This window comes from Spodoptera frugiperda, chromosome 24, assembly GCF_023101765.2.
Source record: "Spodoptera frugiperda isolate SF20-4 chromosome 24, AGI-APGP_CSIRO_Sfru_2.0, whole genome shotgun sequence".
Classification (NCBI taxonomy): Eukaryota; Metazoa; Arthropoda; class Insecta; order Lepidoptera; family Noctuidae; genus Spodoptera; species Spodoptera frugiperda.
The window spans coordinates 5,002,298-5,025,928 of record NC_064235.1 but is presented as its reverse complement, the minus strand read 5'-3'; the positions used below and the strand labels follow the sequence as shown (position 1 = coordinate 5,025,928).

The following is a 23,631-nucleotide window of genomic DNA, read 5'->3' as shown; positions in this document are numbered from 1 at the left end:
GCGGCGATGCATCGCAAAAAAGTATCAATTGTACAAGTGACTTAATTTAGTCATTCAGTCACGTCATTAGGTACATTTACATTAAATTAAAATAGAAAATAACATATCAAACATAGGTACAAACACGCAAGGCGTCTCGCAAAATCACTGGCTTTTCCCAGAGAGCGTCGCACTTGTCGCATCTGGTGTTCAGTGTCCATGGGCCTAGCCGTAAGTTTTATTTTTAAACATACTTAACACTGACCTTATCAATTCAACATTTGGGTACATACAATAAAACAATAATATTTGGTTATCTTTTTACTATATTATAACCTCTAGTAGCGTCCGATCCACGGTAGACAGTTGACATTTAATCGGGATATCCACGATCAGAGGCTAACCTCCTAGTTATTTAAGAGATTGACGTGTAAAAGAGTTACGTTGTAACCTATTTGCAAAAATAAATATCATTTATCATTTAATATTATGTATATAATAATAATTTTGACATAAATCCGCCATTTTAAAAGTGTTCGTTAAAAATCGTGATGATTTTGTTTAATTTAAAAACTTTTGTTATCGTGTTGTTCGGTGAGTGTTGTGTTTTACTTACGTTTACTACTATTATCAATTCAACATTTGGGTACAAACAATAAAACAATAACATTTGGTTATCTTTTTACTATGTTATAACCACTAGTAGCGTCCGATCCACGGTAGACAGTTGACATTTAATCGGCCTCATCTAGTTATTTAAGAGATTGACGTGTAAAAGAGTTACGTTGTAACCTATTTACTATAATAAATATCATTTAATATTATGTATATAATAATAATTATGACATATTTTGAGAACGTTCGTTAAAAATCGTGATGTTTTTGTTTAATTTAAAAACTTTTGTTATCGTGTTGTTCGGTGAGTGTTGTGTTTTACTTACGTACCTATTTAAAAATTTAATACGATAGTTTTTTTTATGTTATAAGCCGGTAAACGAGCAGATGGATTATCTGGTGGTAAGCAATCGCCGCGGCACACGGACACTTGAAACACTAAAGGCGTTACAAGTGCGTTGCCGATCTTTTGGGGGTTAGGAATTTAAGGGTTGTTAGGGAATCGGGGATTGGGAAGATTGGGAAGAAGAGTAAATTGGACCTACGGTAACCACACTCACACAACGAAACACAACGCAAGCGTTGTTTCACGTCGGTTTTCTGTGAGGCCGTGGTATCACTCCGGTCGAGCCGGCCTATTCGTGCCGAAGCATGGCTCCCCCAAACTTAAAGTAAATTACCCTTAACCGACAAGCATACATGAAAAGACTGATGACTGTTGATGAAGCGAAAGAAGTATGTATGTAAGATTCGTAGTACTATGTGTTATTCCAGACTATAATCTACCCCTATTCCAAATTTCTTCCCGATCCCTTCAGCCGTTTGTTCGTGATTGAGTATCAAACTTTCGCATTTTAAGATAAATACTGATAGTTAGTTTTTGCGCCAGGGAATTTCCCCATGATACGAGTATCGCGATTAGGTGTCAGGGTCAAATCAATTTTAGGCCAATGACATTAAATAGGTAGGTAATAAGTCATGCAAGTTCGACTACCGAACTAAGATTATACAATACTAGCTACTTGCGCGCGGTTTCACCCGCTCTGCTTGGCTCCTATTGGTCATAGCGTGATGTTTTATAGCCTATAGCCTTCCTCGATAAATGCGCTATTCAACACAAAAAGGATTTATTCAAATCGGACCAGTAGTTCTTGAGATTAGCGCGTTCAAACAAACAAACAAACTGTTCAGTTTTATAATATTATATTATAGAAAGATAGAATTATAGATTATAGATTATAGATATAGCTTGTTTTTTATCACCTGCAGATTTTTTTCTCAAAAATACGGAACGTTTGAATGAAACCTAACTCTTAAAAAAATTTTAATGTGTTAAAAAAAAATGATTATCATTTTAAATGGTTTCAGTGACATCATGTGTTTTCGCCCAACATCGATACCGGAAGAAAACATGTCGGTAAGTAGATTGATTGATTTTATCTTCTACACGTGTTTTTTATTCTTTTTTTTTAACGTTGCCCCACACAAAGATTTTCTCCTGTGTCGTGGGTGCGTTTACAAACATACAAGTTCACATACACATGTCATGACACCCAGACACGAAACAACAATTTGTGTATCACACAAAAAGTCACTCCGTGCGGGAATTGAACCTGCCACGCAATGGCGTGGCGGCCGGTTTCCCAGCCTCCGCACCAACCGTGCAGTTAATCATTCATTTATTTATTTAAAAGCTTTATGCACACATATACATGGGCGGACATAATGTCGTTGGCATTTTCTGCCTGTCTGACTCTTGGGTGGTGCAGAGAATATAACCAGCGGGTGCAAGGAGCGGTTTACTCTTTCTTCTAGGTACACACTAACGACACGGCCACGGCACGGCTGCAGCACGGCGTTTTTTACTATGAAAAAGCTCACGGCGGGTTGACAACGCGCGGACTGCTAGCATACAGCTTTTTTATACTGCCTATACAAATCTGTTGAAAGCAAATCCTCCGCTAATGTCAGTCATTGGTGACCACCACCGCGTTCAATGTGTTAAAGAAGTGGTGTTTTTTTTTGTATTTTCAGTTTTAGTCGTAATATTTAGTTGTATTATGTTTCTGTGGACGAGTACTACTTGTAGTTTCATTTAAATCATATGAGTGATCTCCATACTGTATATTTAATGTAACTGTTTCAGCAAAGATGAGTTTCGCTGTAAGAATGGCGCGTGTGTGCCACTCACAAGCCAGTGTAATGGCAAAGCGGATTGCCCTGATGGAAGCGACGAGACTTTCCCTCTTTGTAGGAACAATACGTGAGTAATAATTTTAAGTATTTGAGAGCTATGCTACAGAGGCTGGAGTGATACCACTTACAGAAAACCAAGTGTAGGAGAGCCATACCTCGTCACGAATGGGCTGGCTCGATCGGATTGATACCACTGGTCGTTTACAGGCTTATGCCATTAAAAAGAAACTAGTACGCTTGTTTTGTGTTACGTCATGGGAGATTATTCTTCAATCCCAGACCCGAAACCCCAACTTTTTTTTTGGATGGGAGAAAGTCATCCATTGACTTCTCCCACATTGGGTGAGGCCAAAGAGAGTGTCAGACTTTTACTGTCTAAAAACCACCCCGTTCCTGCTTTTCAAGCTCAAATCCCCTACCTCTAGTGTTTTAATTTACCACCAGGTGATCCGTTTGCTTATTTGCCAGCCTATACAATAAAATACTTTTATGTCCTTAATAGATGTTCAATAGACGAGTTCCGCTGCACGTACGGCGCGTGCATCGACCTGTCGCTTCGATGTGATGAGAAGCAGGACTGTGTCGACAATTCCGATGAGCTGGTGCCTCTCTGCAGGAATGACTTCACTGATTTCCATATGTAAGTTGTAATTAAAACAATAAACAAAAGTGTGGGAGAGACTGAAAAAAGCCCAGCAATACTTTGCCCGATCTTATCGAAGCCGAAACCCCTTGTCTGGCAGTGGCACTTGCGACCCGTCGACCAACGAGGCAGTCATTGTTACTAAAAAGTGTGGGAGAGCCATGCTTCGGCACGAATGCACGACTCGACCGGAGTGATACCACGGCCTCACAGAAAACTGACGTGAAACAACGCTTGCGTTATGTTTCGTTGTGTGAGTGAGGTTACCGGATGCCCATTCCCCCTTCCCAATCTTCCTTATCCCCGAATCCCCAACAACCCTTAAATTCTTAACTCCTTAAAAGCCGGCAACGCTCTTGTAACGCCTCTGGTGTTTTAAGTGTCCACGGGCGGCAGCGATTACTTACATCAGGTGATACGTCTGCTCGTTTACGAAAAAAAGCTTAGTTGAGTCCAATTGTGCCAATTAATATAATTAGTGGAAGCCAAACGCATCCACAGCAAAAACCACTAATCCGCCTATCGTTAAACTTGAATGTTCCCTAACTCTTTATGATGATTAAGAGAAGTCCATGGGCGACGCTGATCGCTTACCATCAGGTGACTCGTTTGCCTCCTATTCCATAAAAAAAATGATGATGATGATTATTTCTTTCCAGTTGCGAAGAACGCATAATAGAGGAACGTCAGTATTCACCAGCGGTGGACTGTAGGAGCTTACGGCAGACGTGTGATGATGGCCAGGTCCTGAAGGAGCCAACGAGGTGTGATGGCCACGTGGACTGTGCTGACGGGTCTGATGAGACGGTGGCTCGATGTGCTGAGGCGGAGTGCGTGCCGCCGCTGTTTCGGTGCGCGTATGGGGGATGTGCGCATCCGAGAGCTGCTTGCGATGGTGTAAGTGATATTATTATTTATTTATTTACCATACTTGTTGATTACATTTTTAAATATTTAATTATAAAAAAAAAAAACATTTAAAAACATAAAAAGCAGTACTGCCTTCTGCATCAAGCTCTTGATCCATCCGCCCAACCCCAGCCTCCTAAGGTAGTTGTCAAGGCTGTTGGGTATTAATAAAATTAGATGATATTATTATTATTACATGGCAACACATGAAAGTAGACGCACATCTTTGTTCCCTAGACGATCACCGACACAAATCAACGGATGATGTCACAAATCCTACATCACACATGGGAATTTTACATACAAATAAATATGGATAGAACATCCCAACGAACAACAGTTGAGCAGTAGCTCGCCAGCTACGATCACCTCGCCTGGTCGTAAGATCCTCCTTTTCCGATTTTAGAGAACTTAAATCTTTGTTCCCTAAAGTTTTATGGAACAATACCCTTGATACAAGTTTACATTACGTTTAAAGAGAGAGAAGAGAGAGTGCGTTCGGTGCTATGCAGATTGGTTGGTTTATACGAGCCGGCTAATCAAATTGCTGAACGCGCTTTCGCGCGTATGATATGTGCCTTCATGTGTATTTATTATAAAAAATAAATGTATTTTGATTTACAGGTTCGAGACTGCGCAGATGGTTCGGATGAGATGCAGGACCTATGTGATCGGATACTACCAGCCACCACGCCTAAGTAAATATCTTCTTAACATACATTTTTATTAGGTCGACATGCAACGAAGTATGTAATAAAATCTAAGAATCTGAATTAAGGTAAGCGTCCACAGGCCCTCATTGTACGCATCGTACGCAACGGATTTTAGTTTGTTTTGTATAGAAACTCATACAACTGCGTCCACTGATCCGCATTTTACGCACTGCTTTATCAGCAATGCCTACATGCGATGCGTACTGATGACGTTATACGGAATGCGTACGACGTGTGCGATGCGTACGATGCGGGCCTGTGGACACACACTTCTAATTGCCGTATCGTTATAAAACTATGTAATTGTATGTAGATTAGATGACAATACAATATGATGGTACCATCGAGCTGGTTTGATGATGAAATTCGAAGATGGCTGATGGAATTAATTCCAATCCAATTAATAATCTTTGGATTACTAGTGCTGCCGAATACCCTTCGGGTCACAAGGTTCCAACTCGGAACAGGAATAGAAATGGGGTGTTGTTTAGTCAGTTAGAGTCTGACACTCCCTCTCGCTTCACCCAAGGTGGGAGATGTCATTATGATATTTTCCCCACTTAAAAAGTCTTTGAATTAAAATCAGTTATTAATTTTGGCCGTTAATAATTTCTTTTCTTAATAGTTAAGCTAATTATTTTATCATTGTTCTGTTCCAGGCCAATTTGCATTCTCCCAGCCTACCCAGAGAATGGTAGGTATACCTTAGGGGGCAACTCTACTGGTGCGCCGGGCCAAATGTTCCCTAGTGTGGTACTGAAGTACTCCTGTGACCCTCAGCATGTCATCGTAGGGTCCAACACACTCTTCTGCTACTTGGGACAATGGTCACAGGACTTTCCGGAGTGTTCACGTAAGTTTTATAGCTAATTAGCGACCCGCACCAGGGGGCCTACTCCAATTCAACGAAAAATTGCATACTACAATACCATTTATTGCGAACTTTCGTGAACAAAAATGAACGAATGAAATGAAGATAAATAAATAGGTTTTGATATGAAATTAAAAATAAAACGTTATTTCAAGTAATTCTATTAGTAAATCAATAAAACCTACGGCCGAAAATGAAACGAAACTTCGGATTCGAGAACTGGAGTAGGCCCCCAGCTTCGTATGGGCGCAATATTATACATATATACCTTCCTCTTGAATCACTCTATCTATTAAAAAAACCGCATCAAAATCCGTTGCGTACCTATAGTTTTAAAGATTTAAGATTTAAGCATACAAAGGGATATAGGGACTACTATGTAGTGATATCATATTATATTTAGCGTTCCTGTGGGTTAAAATCTTCCCAATTACTGATTCCCCAACAACTCTTAAATTTTTAACCCCAAAAGGCCGACAACGCACTTGTAACGCATCGTGGTGTTTCGGGTGTCCATGGGCGGCATAGCCTGCGTGTTATTCCAAGCCGTAATCTACTCCTGTTCCAAATTTCATTCAAATTATAAGTGTGGGAGAGCCATGCTTCGGCACTGCTGGGACGGCTCGACCGGAGTGATACCACGGCCGAGCAGAAAACCGACGTGAAACAACGCTTGCGTTGTGTTTCGTTGTGTGAATGAGGTTACCGGAGGCCCAATTACCTCTTTCCCTAATCTTCCCGATCCCCGATTCCCCAACAACCCTTTAATTCCTAACACCCCAAAGGCGCACTTGCTTGCCATCAGGTGATCCGTCTGCTTGTTTACCGGTTCTTAATATTAAAAAAAGTAGCCTACATGTTATTCCAAACTATAATCTAGCCCTGTTGCAAATTTCAATCGAATACCTTCAGCCGTTTTGACGTGAATGAGTAACAAACACACAAACTTTCACATTTATAATATTAATAAGACTAGATTCTGCCACCAACTTCGTTATAATAAATATTAGTTATACTAGCTCCTTCTGCGGCTATGCCCGCGTTCCCTTGGATAAAAATTAGCCTTCGTGTTATTCCAAACCATAATCTACTCCTGTTCCAAATTTCATCATAATCCCTTCAGCAGTTTTTACGTGATTAAGTAGCAAACACACAAACAAGCTCACGAATGTAAGAAATACGATAACATTATTTTTTTTATACCTATCAAGCTACCCGCCCCAGCTTTGCATGGGTGCAATAATGATATATTATGCATGTATTATACATATAAACCTTCCTCTTAAATCACTATATCTATTAAAAAAACTGCATCCAAATGCGTTGCGTAGTTTTAAAGATTTAAGCGTACAAAGGGACATAGGGACAGAGAAAGCGACTTCGTTTTATGCTATGTAGTGAAGATTATAATTATCTATCAATCTATCTATCTACCTATTTCTTCATCAGGTTACTGCACTCTACCAAAACATGACAGCGTTGAATACAGATGCTCTTCACCCGACGACGAGACTCTGGACCCTACCATAGCTTGCGAGGAACAAATACTAGATGGCGCCACTATCTACCCTCGCTGCCGTCAACCAGTGTACTATAGCCCTGTGGATCTACTACCGATGCGGTGCGAGAATGGGACCTGGGATCGTATGGTTACTTGTGTAGCAGGTAAGCCATATAAATAGCCTGTGACCGACCACTGCTGGGCTATGAGTCTCCTATATATAAGGGCTTGCATACTCTCTATGCTTGCCAGGCATTTGGAGATTGCAGTTTAAGAGGTTCAGGTTTATTAGAGAATAGAGAGCGCTGGCGTCTGGTCTGACCGGGCATGCTTTTGTGATCCACAAATTGTTGTTTCGGGTCTGGGTGACATGTGTATGTAAACTTGTATGTTTGTAAACGCACCCACACGACACATGAGAAAATTCTAATGTGGCGACGTTATTTAAAAAAATACTTTAATCTAATAATATTAGTATTCATATACATATATGCCATCGGCTTCGCCCGCGTTCCTGTAGGACAAAAAAGCCTAAGTATATGTTATTCTAGACCATAACCTACCCCAGTTTCAAATTTCATTCGAATCCCTTCAGCCGTTTTAACTTGATTGAGTAACAAGCACACAAAATTTTGCATTTAATCAAGCTTTTGGGGTTTTTTTTAATCGTAACTGTCTTTATACATATCTTACCCGTGGTGCTTGGCGACTGGGCTTCTCCCAGTTTAGCAGTCTCTTTTGTGCCTTTATTTAGGCTTAAGTCATTCTGTCTCCTGCATTAAATTCACCTACAGAAGTGGAAACTATCGTTTTCTTTTTCTTCTCCTCTAATAACATCTTCTGATTTGTTTCGTTGCGGGATCCAAGACAGTCATTCATTTCCCTGGGACGCGCTGGACTTCAATGTTCCGGTGTTTTCATGGTTGTATCTACTGTAGATCCTGGTGCACAGGAGTTGCAGCGGTAAGGTAGGTTGGGGCGGGCTTGTCCCATTAAAAAAAAATTATAATAGGTATTTTTTAATTATACACACGACGCGGCGATTGTGGCGGAATGCTGCTCATGAATATGAGCCTCTAGTATGGCTTGAAACTAGTCGAGTTCCTCGTCAAAACAGTACGTGAGTAAGCCAATAACATAATAATTAAATTAGTATGTCTCACGAAAGTTACAATAAAATAATAATAGGTATTAATAAGACTAGATTATACCAGCTTCTTCGCCCGCCTTTCCGTAGGTTAAAACATAGCCTATGTGTTATTCCACACCAGAATCTACCCCTGTTCCAAATTTCATTTGAATCCCTTCAGCAGTTTTGACGTGATTAAGTAACAAACACACAGACAAACTTTCGCATTTATAATATTAGTCGGATTAGTCGGATAACATGCTTTTGGCAATTTTGTTTCAATCAAAACTGACTATACACTGATCTTATCGTTTTGTTATAGACTGTGGGAGGCTCGGAGACCCTGCAGACCCCTTGCTACTGGGGTCTGGAAGAGAAGCGAGGAGGAACGAGCTACCTTGGCACGTCGCTATCTTCAAGGGGACTAGCCACGAACAGTGGTGTAGTGGCACTATTATCAGGAACAATGTTGTTATATCAGGTAGGATAGGAACCTGAAAGAGACATAAGTCCACTACTGATGGGACTGATGCCCGACCAGGACTGCGGATGACTTTGTGGGTTACTGGGTTACTGGGCTCTACTCCCGCGTGATTTTACCCGCTCCTCGGCTGTAAATGGACAATCCAACTCAATAAGAATTATAAGTTTTTAAACTGACATGGTCACTAACACTATTATTAGAACTGATCTATACTAATACTAATACTAATATACTAATACTAATACTAATACTAATAATATTATAAAGCTGAAGAGTTTGTTTGTTTGTTTGTTTGTTTGTTTGTTTGTTTGAACGCGCTAATCTCAGGAACTACTGATCCGATTTGAATAATTTTTTTTGTGTTGGATAGCGCATTTACCGAGGAAGGTTATAGGCTATAAATCATCACGCTACGATCAATAGGAACCGAGCAGAGCGGGTGAAACCGCGCGGAAGTAGCTAGTGACGGGATATTTACCATGGTTATTCACTTCGATCCGTGATCATGGCGCTTGCAACAGTACCGAAATATCGGAAACTCATCGAAGTGAATAAACATGGTAAATATCCCGTCATAAGTTCTAATAATACAATAAGAATTCTTCAATTCAAACAGTAGTCCCGAAGATTAGCGCGTTCAAAGAAACAAACTCTTCAGCTTAAGGGCTTTTCCAAGAGAGCTGTTAACGCTACGTTCTGTGGATGCGTCAGCTCTGGAAACGGACTCAGCTAAGCTATATTTTTTATATGGAATGATGCGTGCTATGGATGCAGGCAGACTACAGATGTGTGTCATCATCATGTGTCCCTACTATCGTTTCATCGCATACTCGAGCTGCGCATCTTCCTCACACATCTACATAGTTTAGTATCAGTGGAAATGGTCATATAGTTCCACAGTTTAGCCATTACATTTTTGTAGCATAACTACATAGCACATCTCTAGTGGAAAAGTACCCTTGTAGTATCGAAAATAAAGATATAGTATAGATAATAAATGACTGCCTCGTTGGCTGAGTGGTTGCAAGTGCAACTGCAGGGCAAGGGGTCTTGGGTTCGATTCCCGGGTCGGGCGAAGTATTACTGGGCTTTTTCGGTTTTTCGAAAATTTCTCAGTGGTAGCACGGAGTCTGGAAATGTGCCCGGTAAATGGCAATAGGCTCACCACATTACATGGGACTTACAACATGAATTGTGAAATGTGTGTACATTGGCATTATGTGCCATAATGTGCACCTCTGCCTAGCCCTTCGGGGACTATAGGCGTGATGATATATATAAAAAATAATAATAAATATAGATGTTTCGGTCTCTCTTACAGCTGCTCACTGTTTCTGGTCACAAGGTAGATTGCTCTCTCCTACCAACTTCGTGGTGGCGGCAGGCAAGCTTTATAGAACCTGGGGCCATCCGAATGACTCTAACGTGCAAATATCTGACGTAAGAATATAATTCTTCTAATATTTTTTTAAGGAATAGGTGGCAAACGAGCATACGAGTCACCTGATGGTAAGCGATCATCGCCGCCCATGGACACCCGCAACACCAGAGTAGTCACAGGTGCTATGCCGGCCTTTTAAAAAGGAGTATACTCTTTTCTTTTCTTTTTTTTTAGTATTTTTAGTGTCCATGGGTGGCAATCATGGTCGCCCGGAGGTTTAAGACACCTGCTTCTCATGCATGAGGGTGTGACGTGATATGATGTGAGTGAAGCTTACTAAAATCTTAAAAAAAATAACGATGGAGTTTCTTCGACTTCTACACATGTTCACTGACGGACAGACTGACAGACTATTCTTATTAAACGGATTTAATTTGTGGGTCCTTACCAAATCTGACTGCACGGTTGACGTGACATTATAAACTTTGAGTGGCATTATAAATAGAATCGAATAAAACAAATAAATATTATTTTATTTATAGACATGGTACGAACGGACATCGCACGCATGGTACGCATTCCGTATGACGTCATAAGCCGCATCGCATGTAGGCATTGCTGATGATGCGGTCCGTACGATGCGGATCAGTGGACGCAGTTGTATGAGTTTCTATACAAGACAAACTAAAATCCGTTGCGTGCGATGCGTACGACGCGGGCCTGTGGACGCTTACCTTCATTTTTTTTTATCGTTGATAAGTCTGCGTTTGGCCACCAGCCCGCTTACTGCCAGGACGGCGAAGTGAAGATGTGGCCGAAGATGGAGCACACAGACTTGGAAAGTACCTATTTACTCTCATCTTGAAAAGACCCGGGTTGTATTTCTCAGGAAAAATAGAAGCCGGCAGATTGTTCCATTCCCTGGCTGCACGGATTAGGAACGTGGATTCGAACCGTTTCGTTCGCACCCAAGGGAAGTCCACTCTGTAGGGATGATAGTGGGCCGACTTTTTACTAGTCCTGTTCGTAGTTTAGTTTTTTTTTTTTTTATGAAACACGCCGGTTATAGTGCAGACGTAATACCTGATGGTAAGCAATCGCCGCCGCCTATGAACACTTAAAACACCAGAGGCGTTACAAGTGCATTGCCGGCTTTTTAGGAGTTAGAAATTTTAGGGTTGTTGTTCGGGAATTGGGGATGGGGAAGATTGGGAAGGGGGGAATTGGGCCTCCGGTAACCTGACCCACACAACTAAAGCGGTGTTTCACGTCGGTTTTCTGCTCGGCCGTGGTATCACTCCGGTCGAGCCAGCCCATTCGTGCCGAAGCATGGCTCTCCCACACTTAGAGTTGAAATAAATACTTTAATTTTGACTTTGATCTTTCCCAGATTCGTGAGATCAGAGTACCGGATCGGTTCCAAGGAGCTGCGACCAACTACCAAGACGATATATCTCTGCTCACCCTAGTTTCCGACTTGGTGTACACGCAACATGTGAGGCCTGTGTGCATCGACTTCGATTACGAAGCCGATTCCCGACAGCTGAAAGTGTTTAGCGTTGGAAAGGTGATATATATTATAATAATTTTGTATAAATCAATATACGTAGGGAAAAGGGGATTGGGGATGGGGGATGGGGGATTGGGGATTGCGGATGGGGAATTGGGGATGGGGGATTGGGGATTGGGGATTGGGCATTGGGATTGGGGATGGGGATTGGGGATTGAGGATTTGAATTGGGGATTAGGGATTGGGGATTAGGGATTGGAGATTGGGGATCGGGGATTGAGGATTAGTTTCCAACTTGGTGTACACGCAACATGTGAGGCCTGTGTGCATCGACTTCGATTACGAGAGCGATTCCCGGCAGCTGAAAGTGTTTAGCGTTGGAAAGGTGCATATTATTTTGTATTTTATATAAAGTTATTTTTTAATTAACAATATACTTATGTATTTATGTATGTAGGTACGCACGAATGAATGGATAAAACTAAATCAATAAGTAATGTGTGATGGAGAATCTCGCACGAATAAATGAATGAAACTGAATCAATAATGTGATGAAGAATCTGATTCAGAGATTGAAGATTCAGTATTGGGGATTGGGGAATGGGGATTAGGGATAGGGGATTGGAGATTGTGATTGGGGGTCGGGGATTGGGGATTGGGGGTTAGACATTGGGGATTAGACATTGGGGATTAGACATTGGAGCTTAGATATTGGAGATTGGGGATTGGGGATTGGAGAATGGGGATTAGGGATAGGGGATTGGAGATTGTGATTGGGGATTGGGGTTTGGGAATTGGGGATTGGGGATTGGAGATTGAAGATTGGAGATTGAAGATTGAGGATTATTTCTGTCTTTCTCCTATGTACAGGTAGCAGGGTGGGGAGTGACAGAGGAGGGCCGTTTCTCCGAAGTGCTCCGAGTGGCGGACATGCCGTACGTGTCTGTGCCGGACTGTCTGACGGATATAGCGGAGGAATACAAAGCTTATATTACTGGAGATAAATTCTGCGCTGGATATAAAAATGGTATGTAGAGACGACCTGGAAATCGAACCTAGTCGCAATAAAGACCGGGCATATGTAAGTCATGATGGGACGTAAGCATGTTACATTTAACAACCTTTAACCCCTTGTCTGTCGGTATATAAGACACAATAGAAAACACATTGTGTCTCGCGTAGATCTGTGTTCCGACAGACAACGGTTTAAGTGGCCACTGCTAACCAAAGGTCTCCTCTCACACGGAGAAGGTTTGAACATTAATCACCACGCTTGCTCAATGCAGGTTGGCGATTTCAAACTTATAATTAGACAAAGACATTATAAACTCATGTTTCACCCACCATGTTTTTTTTCACTGTTAGTCAGAAGATGTGCTATGAAGATGCGTTGCCGCGAAATAGCTGTGCGAGGAAGATGCGCAGTTTAAGTATGCAATGTATCGATAGTAGGAAAGTTATCCATAGCACGTATCATTCCATATAAAAAAAAGAACATAGCTTAGCTGAGTCCGTTTCCACCAGTGCTAAGCTATGTGTACCAATGAATATTATAGGTGGAAGCCAAACGCATCCAAAGCAACGTAGCGTAGCACATCTCTGGTGGAAAAGCGCCCTTTACTCTTCCTTCAGGCGTCGTAAGAGTCGACTAAGCTAAGGTCTACTCTACCACCTGTCTGTCAAGGGTAGCTCGCCCCCGACCAGAACCAGAAAGAGCCATCAGATCGTCGTAAGAGTCGACTAAGCTGAGGCCTACTGTCCATGAAAAGGTACATACGATACGACCTTCAAACCTTCAAGAAAAGAGCATACTCCTTTTTAAAAGGTCGAACTTGGGACTTCTCTGGTGTTGCGGGAGTCCATGGGCGGCCTTGATCGCTTACCATCAGGTGATGGGGGCTCGTTTGCCACCTATTCCATAGAAAAAAAATACGAAAGGGTCTGGTTAAGTATCCGGGGGCCTACTCCGGTTCTCGAATCCGAAGTTTCGTTTAATTTTCGGCCGTAGGTTTTATTGATTTACTAATAGAATTACTTGAAATAAAGTTTTAGTTTCAATTTCATATCTTCATTTCATTCGTTCATTTTTGTTCACGAAAGTTCCCAATAAATAGAATTGCAGTATGCAATCTGCGAAGTTTCGTCCGTAACTTCGTTTTTCGTTGAATTAGAGTAGGCTCCTTGGTTGTTTTATTTCCAGGTATAGCCCTATGTCTCCGCGACAGTGGAGGGGGCCTAACGTTCCCGGCGCGCGAGCGTGGCACCTACCGCCACTACCTACGAGGAGTGGCCTCCACCGCCTTCCACGCCGGCAGCTACTGCAGCAACAACACTATCACCAGCTTCACACACCTCCTCACTCACCAACTGTTTGTACAAGAATATTTGTTAAATGTTAATAAATAATAATTACGGAACAGTTTTACTTAAGTGTGGGAGAGCCATGCTTCGCCACGAATGAAAAATTGAAAAACCGCTTGCGTTGTGTTTCTTTGTGTGAGTTTACAGGAGACCCCAGCAGCAATTGATTTTTAAATATATAGATTAAGTGTGGGAGAGCCATGCTTCGGCACGAATGGGCCGGCTCGACCGGTGTTATACCACGGCCGAGCAGAAAACTGACGTGAAACAACGCTTGCGTTGTGTTTCGTTGTGTGAGTGAGGTTACCGGAGGCCCAATTCCCCCTTCCCAATCATCCCAATCCCCGATTCCCCAACAACCCTTAAATTCCTAACCCCAAAAAGCCGGCAACGGACTTGTAAAGCCTCTGGTGTTTCAAGTGTCCATTGGCGGCTGCGATTGCTTACCAACAGGTGATACGTAAGATCGTTTACCGGCGTGTTTCATAATAAAAAAAAATAGTTTGCCTAGCTTCACTGACAGCCAGATTGGCGGACAATTCAATAGGACGTTTCAAAAGTGCCTAATTTAGGATTAATATAAATAAATAAATTGACTCTGACTTTGCCTTGTTTGAACGCGCTAATACCTGGAACTACTGCTAGGAATTATTGCTACTGAATCATAGCAATTGGCGTTCCATTGCCTCTGCCTACCTCCATGGGAGACAGGCGTGAGGTTATGTATGTATGTACTGTTAGGCAATTCTGTACCCGTGCGTGTGGCGCGTCGCATTCCGAGTCTCAAAGAGCCATCAGACCACCACAGATGGGGCCCACTATCCGAAGCTGCAGACTACCTAGCGGGTTTACCAGGGCTCCGGCTCGAATGAATAGGAGCTGGGCAGAGTTAAGTTAACATAGTGTAATATATTTTTCCTATATGTAAGTAAGTGATAAACAAATAACAGATAGAAAAAATAGTAAATAAGTATATATTAAGGAAAATAAATGTATTAATTAAAAAGAGAATAGCAAACTAAACAGGAAAACATTATTTCGATATAAATTGACATCAATATATGACCCTAGTTGTAGCCCGGATGTCGAACCGACAGACACTAGCGTTTTATTGTAGATCGCGGTGACATTCGTGTTATATATTACAGTTACAATAAATCAATTAGAATAAATATACAAAAGTTCATTATGTATAAAGTGTTCTAACGGCGCATTCCAATACCCTACCGATCGGTAGATTTGCCTACCAGCGGTAGAATTTTGACATAAGCTCCATACAAAATGTGTCAAAATTCTACCGCTGGTAGGCAAATCTACCGATCGGTAGGTTATTGGGATCCGTATAAGTATCTGCCACGGCTTTAATGGGAGGTAGTGTTGTGTTTGAAGATTACAATAGTGAAGAAATTTCGTACCGCGGACCAGTTAATTCAATTTGAGAACATGAAGAAGTTAAATAAACATTGACTCTACTCTGCATAATATAAAGTGGTTCACAAATACGCACGATGTATCATATCAATAAAATTGTTATCAATTGTTTTCATTGACGAAACGACAAAGACAGTGAAAGAGATAGTTCTTTCATAACAAACTCATACGTAGATTAATTATTGTATGAAAAAAAACTCATAATCAATAATTTATATTTACTATTGTAATCTTCAAACACAACACTACTTCCCATTAAAGCCGTGGCAGATACATTTAGAACACCTTATATACTTATGTATATATTTATTAAGAAGTTATCCTGTGGTACCTACTAATATCTGTATTCTATATACTAATCTATATACTTCAATATATAAAGCTAAAAACTTAGTTTGTTTATGTGGACACTCTAATCTTCGGAACTCGAATTGAATAATTATTTTTGTGTTGGATAGTCAATTTATCGAGTTAGGCTGTAGGCTATAAAACATCACGCTACAATCAAAAGGAGCCGAGCAGAGGGAGTAACTAGTAAAGGATATATACTACTGCGAACTTAAAAATGAATTATCAGAAGAAACTGATGTTTATACTTATGTTTGGTAAGTGCAACTTAAGTATCACCTATTTTTTAATCCCTTATTCACGGCCTCTCTGAAAACCGACGTGAAACAACGCTTGCGTTGTGTTTCGTTGTGTGAGTGAGGTTACTGGAGGCCCAATAACCCCCCTTCCCAACCTTCCCAATCTCCGATTCCCCAACAACCCTTAAATTCCTAATTAAGTAAGTAAGGCCGGCAACGCACTTGTAACGCCTCTGGTGTTTCAAGTGTCCATGGGCAATTATGAAGGCTTACCAAAGGGCTTTTCCATTTAATGGGATTAAACGTTACCGTGATCAGTGCTCTGATTGACCGGCTCCAATGAATCAACCAATTGGAGGGATGCGGTAAACGTTTCATGTTTAAAAGTAAAACAAACTCAAGTTATACCGTTGGGTTTTGGTTGATCTAGTTTAAAAATTACTTATATTTATTTTTCAGTAATAAATGGTGCCGTCAGCCAAATTGTGAAAAGGTAAGTAGCTCAAAGTAATGAACCAATGAATCAACGAATCAGAGCGCCAAATGCAGTTTCATTTCGATCTTGTTCAATGTAAGACAAACACGTACTAAGGCCTCGGATGATGCTTATGTAGAAAGAGGGTTTTTGTCCAATTACAGCAGCTATCAAATATTAAACGTCCAATAGTGTGACATAGCTAATTCCCTATGGCACGAAGAACGAGAGGCACCATCTGGTGAACAAAAATACAGCTTATAATAAGATTATAATTAGATAGTAGTTTATAATAAGTGTAGGAAAGCCACGCTTCATCACATTTGGGCTAAATGCTAGCATTAAATTTATTTTTATCTGTCGGTCTGAGGACTTACCTTTATACTGTTCTACTTAGGCACGAGCACAGAATACAGAAACTAGTTTTTGCCCCATTCCATTTACTTAGGTACTTTTAAAATGGACATTTTATTTTTGACAGTTGCACCCTGCCTTCAGACCCTGATAACGGTCGGTATGAAGTGGCCGGCTTCCCTTCAGCCAAGCCTGGAGACACCCTGCAGTATGCAATGCTGAACATCAGCTGCCTCCCAGGATATGATATGGTGGGCAACCAGACACTTATATGTTTGCAGGGACAATGGTTTGGAGTAATGCCTGAATGCACAAGTAAGTATTATGTGTTAATCCTCTGATACTATTAATGTGTGGGAGAGCTATGTTTCGGCACGAATGGGCCGGCTCGACCGGAGTGATACCACGGCCTCACAGTACACCGACGCAAAACATTTAAACGCGTTGTGTAGGTGAAGTTACCGTAAGCCCAATCACCGATTCCCCAACAACCCTTAAATTCCTGTCACCAAAAAGGCCGAAAATGTATTTGTAACGGCTCTGGTGGTTCGGAAGTCCATGGGCGGTGGCGATTACTTACATAAAAAATACGTCTTACTATCTTGTATGCAAAAGTTTGTATTTCTGTTTGATACTCCTTCACGTTAAAACGGCTGAAGGAATCGGGACGAAATTTGAAACAGCGGTAAATTACGGTATGGCATGACACATGGCTTCTTTTTATCCCACGGAAACGCGGACGAAGGCGCTGGAAAAAGCTTTATATGTGGGCATAGATAAGAACGTCACGTGTTTTTATTACAGATTGTGGCACTATGACAGAGGGCGCCACTGTACCTCCATGGCATGTGACGATTCGCTCTCCACAGTGGAATGATGGGAGGGAGTTCTGTACCGGGTCGGTTATTAGAAGAAACTTGGTCATATCTGGTATGTTTGTCAGGCTAAGTCAACATCATCATCATCACCATCAACAGCCTATAAGTGGGTATTATGGCTATAGCCATTTAGTATATAGTTTTAAGTTAAATTTCCGTGGTGCTTGGCGACTGGGCTTCTCCCAGTTGTGTCTTTTTTGTGCCTTAAGGCTTAACTCATTCTGTCTACTGCATTAAATTCACTGAGGGGAGTGGAAACTATCGTTTTCTTTTTCTTCTCCTCTAATAACATCTTCTGATTTGTTTCGTTGCGGGATCCAAGACAGTCATTCATTTCCCTGGGACGCACCGTACTTCAATGTTCCGGCGTTTTCATTTGTTTCCGGTGTTTGTTGTATCTACTGTAGATCCTGGTGCATGGTATGGGAGGTTGTGGCGGGCTTGTCCCAAAAAAAAGTCTATAAATGGCCACTACTAAACAAAGGTCTCTTCTGACGCGGAGAAAGAATAAGCATTAATCTCCACTCTTGATTTACGCACATTGGCGATTTAAAATAATGAAAATTTAAATTCAAGTTTTTAAAGCAACACTAGCGATTGTTTTTTTTTTATATTTATACGCGATTATTATGACTGCACGGTTGGCGCGGTGACTGGGCAACTGGCTGCCATGTAACGTGTCGCGTGTCCGATTCCCGCACGGAGCAACTCTTTGTGTGATCCACAGATTGTTGTTTCGGGTCTGGGTGTCATGTGTATGTGAACTTGTATGTTTGTAAACACATTCACGATACAGGAGACAATCCTAGTGTGGGGCAACGTTTAATAACACAAGACAAGTTCAGTACAGTGTTTCATTAACCACCCTCCCAAGTCTACCCTTCATTCAGTTATTTCTAGATGATGACCTTGACTTCTTTGTTTACAGCCGCCCATTGTTTCTGGGACGAGCAGAGAGCTAGGCTTAGAGATATAGAGTACTATATCATAACTATCAGCAACCAGAATGGAGATCCTGATGGTAACTTGGTAGGTATCTTATTTGTAACTAAAACAATATGGGATAGGCCCGTCACAACCTCCCATACCGCTGCAACTCCTGTGCACCAGGATCTACAGTAGATACAAACATGAAAACACCGGACTCTGAACTCCGGCGCGTCCCAGGGAAATGAATGACTGTCTTGGATCCCGCATCGAAATTAATCAGAAGATATTATTAGAAGAGAAGAAAAAGAAAACGATAGTTTCACTGTCTGTTACTAGCTGGATGCCTGTGGCTTGGCTCCAATGGCAAATAAAAGTAGCCTAAATTACTCCTTGATATATCAGCTACCTGCCAATAAAAGTACCGTCGAAATCGGTCTAGCCATTTCAGAGATTAGCGAGGATAGAGGGACTGACAAACCAAATATATAAAATATTTTATTTATTAGTCTAGATAGATATTATCATTCATTTTCTTTGAAATGTTTAATTGTATTTATGTTTCTGTGGACTAGTAATACGTGTAGTTTCATTTAAATCATATGAGTGATCTCCATACTGTATTCGGCAGCTGCAGTGATGGATAAGGGATGGTGGACAAAACATCTCTTGCTAAATATTTGCGCCATCAGTAGAACTCCGGTTCTCAAATGCGAAGTTTCGTTTTATCTTCGGCCATGAAATTACTTAAAATAACGTTTTATTTTTAATTTCAAATCTAAACTTGTTTATTTATCTTCATTTCATTCGTTCATTTTTGTTCACAAAAGTTTGCAATAAATGGAATTGCAGTGCGAAATCTGCGAACTTAGTTTTTCGTAGAATTAGAGTAGGTCCCCTGTTGATCAAAAAAAGGTAGCTCCCATTGCTGGGTCGAGTAAAGTCTTATGACTCATAATATTACTTATACCATCTTCCTCATACCTACTGAACAAACTTACAGAAAAGTGGATGAAATATGATTTTATTTTCACAGGTAACCAACGTAAAATTCCCTGAAGATTTCCGTGGACTACAGAACTATTTACAGGCAGATATTGCTTTAGTTACAACTGCAAACCCATTGCTATCCGATACAGTGAGGCCGATTTGTCTAAATTCTGGACATCATCGAGGAAGACAGTTACAGGACGGACGATTAGGGATGGTAAGTCAATTCGTTATCATCAACAGCCTATTAGTGGCCACTGCTGACCAAAGGCCTCTTCTCACACAGAGAAGGTTTGAGCATTAATCACCACGCTAGCTCAATGCGGGTTGGTGATATTAAACTTTTAATTAGAAATTATAAGCACAGGTTTCCTTCACCGTTTGTCAGGGGTATCTAAATAATCTTAGATAATACATATAACTCGCATTGGTACATACAGTACAGGAAATACATAACTATATTTATGTACTTCCTACGAATATTTAGATTCCACTGACAAACAGCGAAGGAAAACATCGTGAGGGAAACATAGGTTTATAATTTCTAATGGTAAGTTTGAAATCGCTAACCCGGATTGAGCAAGCGTAGTGATTAATGCTCAAACCTTTTCCGTACAACAAGCGCTTTGGTCAGCAGTGGCCACTTATAGGGATTTTTTTAAGGGTGGAAAATCATCCAATGAGTTCTCCCGTTTGGCGAGGCGAGAGGGAGTGTCAGACTCTTACTGACTAAAAACCACCCCGTTCCTAAGCCCGCTAAGTAGTCTGTAGCTCCGGGCCACATATAGGCTGTTGATGTGACGTGATATTTGATTTTCAGGTGCCTTTATCTTTACCATCTACTAAAGGGTTTCGAAGACATCATGTGCTTAAGACACTGCCATATATATCTATGGCGCAATGTCTAGACAGCATCAGCTCGTCATACCCAACCTTTGGCGGATACCTGACGTATGAAAAGTTCTGTGCTGGAAGACAAAATGGTATGTAACAAAGGGAGGTGACAGCAGAGTAACATACTCCTTTTTAAAAGTGTGTTTAAATGTGGGAGAGCCATGCTTCGGCACGAATGGGCCGGCTCGACCGGAGTGATACCACGGCCTCACAGAAAACCGACGTGAAACAACGCTTGTGTTGTGTGAGTGAGGTTACCAGAGGTCCAATTCCCCCCTTTCCAATCTTCCCAATCCCCGATTCTCGAACAACAACCCTTAAATTCCTAACTCCCAAAAAGCTGAGAGCTGGCAACGCACTTGTAACGTCTCTGGTGTTTCAAGTGTCCATTGGCGGCGGCGATTGCTTACCATCAGATGACTCGTTTGCTCGTTTGCCACCTATTCCATAAAAAAGAATATAGGTACTTGTCACCATATCCATCCATACTCCTCTTGTGGATGTTGTAAGAGCCGATTTAGACCTACAGTCTATATGATCAGTGGCCACTGCTGACCAAAGGTCTCTTCTTACACGGAGAAGGTTTGAGCATTATTCACCACACTTGCTCAATGCGGGTTGGCGATTTCAAACTTATAATTAGAAATTAGCCCAGGTTTCCTCACGATGTTTACCTTCACCGTTTGTCAGTGGTGCCTAAATTTTCTTTGAAAGTACATATAACTCGGAAAATGTCACATCGGTCCTTGCAGTTAGTAGGTTTCGAATCCGCACTCTCAGATATCATATATTGACTGCACGGTTGGTGCGGTGGCTGGGCAACTGGCTGCCGCGCAACGGGTAGCAACACAGGAGAAAATCCTAATGTGAGGAAAGGTTTCTTCAAAAAAAAAGAAAAATAATCTCTCCGTTATTTTCGAGCGAACTGGACGCGATGGCGTCACATTTTTGTTGGATAATGGATAATGTCGGAAACAGAAACAAAACGAAACGATTCACATGCACGTAGGACATAGCCGCCGCGTCAAATCGCGGCGCGCGCGTCACCGCACTGCTTTGCGTTCGCTCACGCCCATATATGGCTAAAATTATTTTAAGGAAAATCTAAACATTCTTGTTCCCACGAAAATTTCTTCGAAGATCCGTTATGTTGAGTCATTTATTTGTAGAATAAAACATCATTGTCGCTTTAGTTTTTTTTTGATAACTGGCTTAAAAAAGAAGGAAGGAAATTCGTGTTTTGACAATTAGTTTAACCGATTTTGATGTGGTTTTTAGAAAAGCATTCATCATAATTTAGAGTAGGTTTTATCTGAATCGAAATTAAGGTTTTTTTAGCTTGCCCCATTTGTTTTTTTTATGGTTAAGTAATTGGTATTTAATTGACTACTGGTATACTTACGATCAGGTGATCCGTCTGCTCATTTACCGGCTTATACCTTGAAAAAAAATATACCTAAGTTTTTTCCTGTCTTGTTGGCCGAGTAGTTGCAAGTGTGACTGCCGGGCAAGGGGTCTCGGGTTCGATTCCCGGATCGGGCGAAGTACTACTGTGCTTTTTTCGGTTTTTCGAAAATTTCTCAGTGGTAGCACGGAGTCTGGAAATGTGCCCGGTATATGGCAATAGGCTCACTCCCTATTACATGGGACTCATAACATGGATGATGAAAAGTGGGTGTACATTGTGTAGCGGTATTACGTGTCGTAATGTGCAACTCCGCCTACCACTTCGGGGATAAAAGGCGTGACGTTGCGTTAAATTATTTTTTCAGGTACGACAATATGCCAAGGAAACAGTGGAGCGGGATTAATGTTTCCTGAAGCCAAGGGGATCGTTACCCGTTTCTATCTGAGAGGGGTAGTGTCAGTCTCTCCTGTGGACATGACCAAATCCTGTGGCATCAGTGACTTCGTCACGTTTACAAATGTGGACTTTCATGGAGATTTTATTAAAAACTAGCTTCTGCCCGCGACTTCGTCCGCGGAAAATAAAAAAAAATAGGGTTGTACTACCCCTAACATTTAGGTAGATGAAAAATAGATGTTCGCCGATTTTCATAGATACCGGTATCTATGATTTTTTTGTGCTTATGATGAAAATATGATTTTTCGCACGTATTCACTCGCAGCAATATTTCACTTTTTTAAATTCAACAACCGCAATTCTGGACTGGATTTTTTGCAAACAACCCTATACCACCGTGTTCGTAATAAAATTATCTTTATTTTTATTTTAGTTTCATTCATTAATCAGTCCGGTGCAAGTTACTAGCATGATTTACCTGTTTATACCTGCCTACCCAAGACTTGTGAAGGGAAATAAATAGTTAACCTAATGTTTGTATAATCTATAGGTTTCATATTTTCGATTGGAATGGAATTTGATAATTAACCAAGCCAGTGTAATTAAAAAAAATTAATTGGTAAGTAATCATATTCTGGACTGAAATTTTTTAGACAACCCATTCGCAATATATTTATTGACTTATTTTATTTGATAAAAAATATCTTTCATCCATTAACCAGACCGGTGAAGGTCGTTGTATGGCGGGATCCTATACTAGAGTGGGATCTAACTAAGTACGTCATTTCAAAGAATAAAACGTACCCAGTGACGTCACGCGACATTTCAAATCGATAAAATCTTCAAAAGTATTTGTTTGCGTAAGAAAATAAATAATAATGCCGGTTGGCGATTTCAAACTCATAATTAGAAGTTATAAGCCCAGGTTTCCTCAAGACATTTTCCTTAACCGTTTGTCAGTGGTGTCTAATATTAGAAAGTATGTATAAATCGAAAAAA

General features: G+C 41.0%; 2 protein-coding genes across 3 annotated transcripts; both read left to right on the top strand.

Moving 5' to 3' along the window:
* Positions 1–392: 392 nt before the first annotated feature.
* On the top strand, positions 393–14,348 carry LOC118278441 (modular serine protease-like). Of its 2 annotated transcripts, none has more exons than XM_050703535.1 (13): positions 393–573; positions 1,963–2,011; positions 2,741–2,857; positions 3,293–3,430; positions 4,093–4,330; positions 4,967–5,040; positions 5,715–5,908; positions 7,376–7,591; positions 8,879–9,037; positions 10,362–10,480; positions 11,812–11,988; positions 12,802–12,958; positions 14,132–14,348. In XM_050703535.1, the coding sequence occupies exons 1-13, from the start codon at positions 531–533 to the stop codon at positions 14,335–14,337; spliced, it is 1,887 nt and encodes a 628-aa protein (XP_050559492.1). In that variant the 5' UTR covers positions 393–530; the 3' UTR covers positions 14,338–14,348. The 2 variants fall into 2 exon arrangements, with proteins under 2 accessions (XP_050559492.1, XP_050559493.1); XM_050703536.1 differs by lacking the exon at positions 393–573 and adding an exon at positions 689–898.
* Positions 14,349–15,636: 1,288 nt separating this feature from the next.
* Positions 15,637–23,057, top strand: LOC126912246 (uncharacterized). The gene is made up of 8 exons (XM_050703730.1): positions 15,637–16,328; positions 16,770–16,803; positions 17,267–17,454; positions 17,944–18,123; positions 18,946–19,046; positions 19,981–20,151; positions 20,755–20,917; positions 22,601–23,057. The coding sequence occupies exons 1-8, from the start codon at positions 16,289–16,291 to the stop codon at positions 22,786–22,788; spliced, it is 1,065 nt and encodes a 354-aa protein (XP_050559687.1). The 5' UTR covers positions 15,637–16,288; the 3' UTR covers positions 22,789–23,057.
* Positions 23,058–23,631: the final 574 nt, after the last annotated feature.

What these genes read in the sequence shown, in the direction of transcription:
- LOC126912246 (XM_050703730.1), top strand. Translation starts at nt 16,289, where the DNA reads ATGAATTATCAGAAGAAACTGATGTTTATACTTATGTTTG. An exon ending in GATGTTTATACTTATGTTTG is followed by an intron (nt 16,329 to 16,769) that starts GTAAGTGCAACT and finishes TTTATTTTTCAG; the next exon opens with TAATAAATGGTGCCGTCAGC. An exon ending in AGGACGGACGATTAGGGATG is followed by an intron (nt 20,152 to 20,754) that starts GTAAGTCAATTC and finishes TTTGATTTTCAG; the next exon opens with GTGCCTTTATCTTTACCATC.
- LOC118278441 (XM_050703535.1), top strand. Translation starts at nt 531, where the DNA reads ATGATTTTGTTTAATTTAAAAACTTTTGTTATCGTGTTGTTCG. An exon ending in TATGGTTACTTGTGTAGCAG is followed by an intron (nt 7,592 to 8,878) that starts GTAAGCCATATA and finishes GTTTTGTTATAG; the next exon opens with ACTGTGGGAGGCTCGGAGAC. An exon ending in AAGTGTTTAGCGTTGGAAAG is followed by an intron (nt 11,989 to 12,801) that starts GTGATATATATT and finishes TCCTATGTACAG; the next exon opens with GTAGCAGGGTGGGGAGTGAC.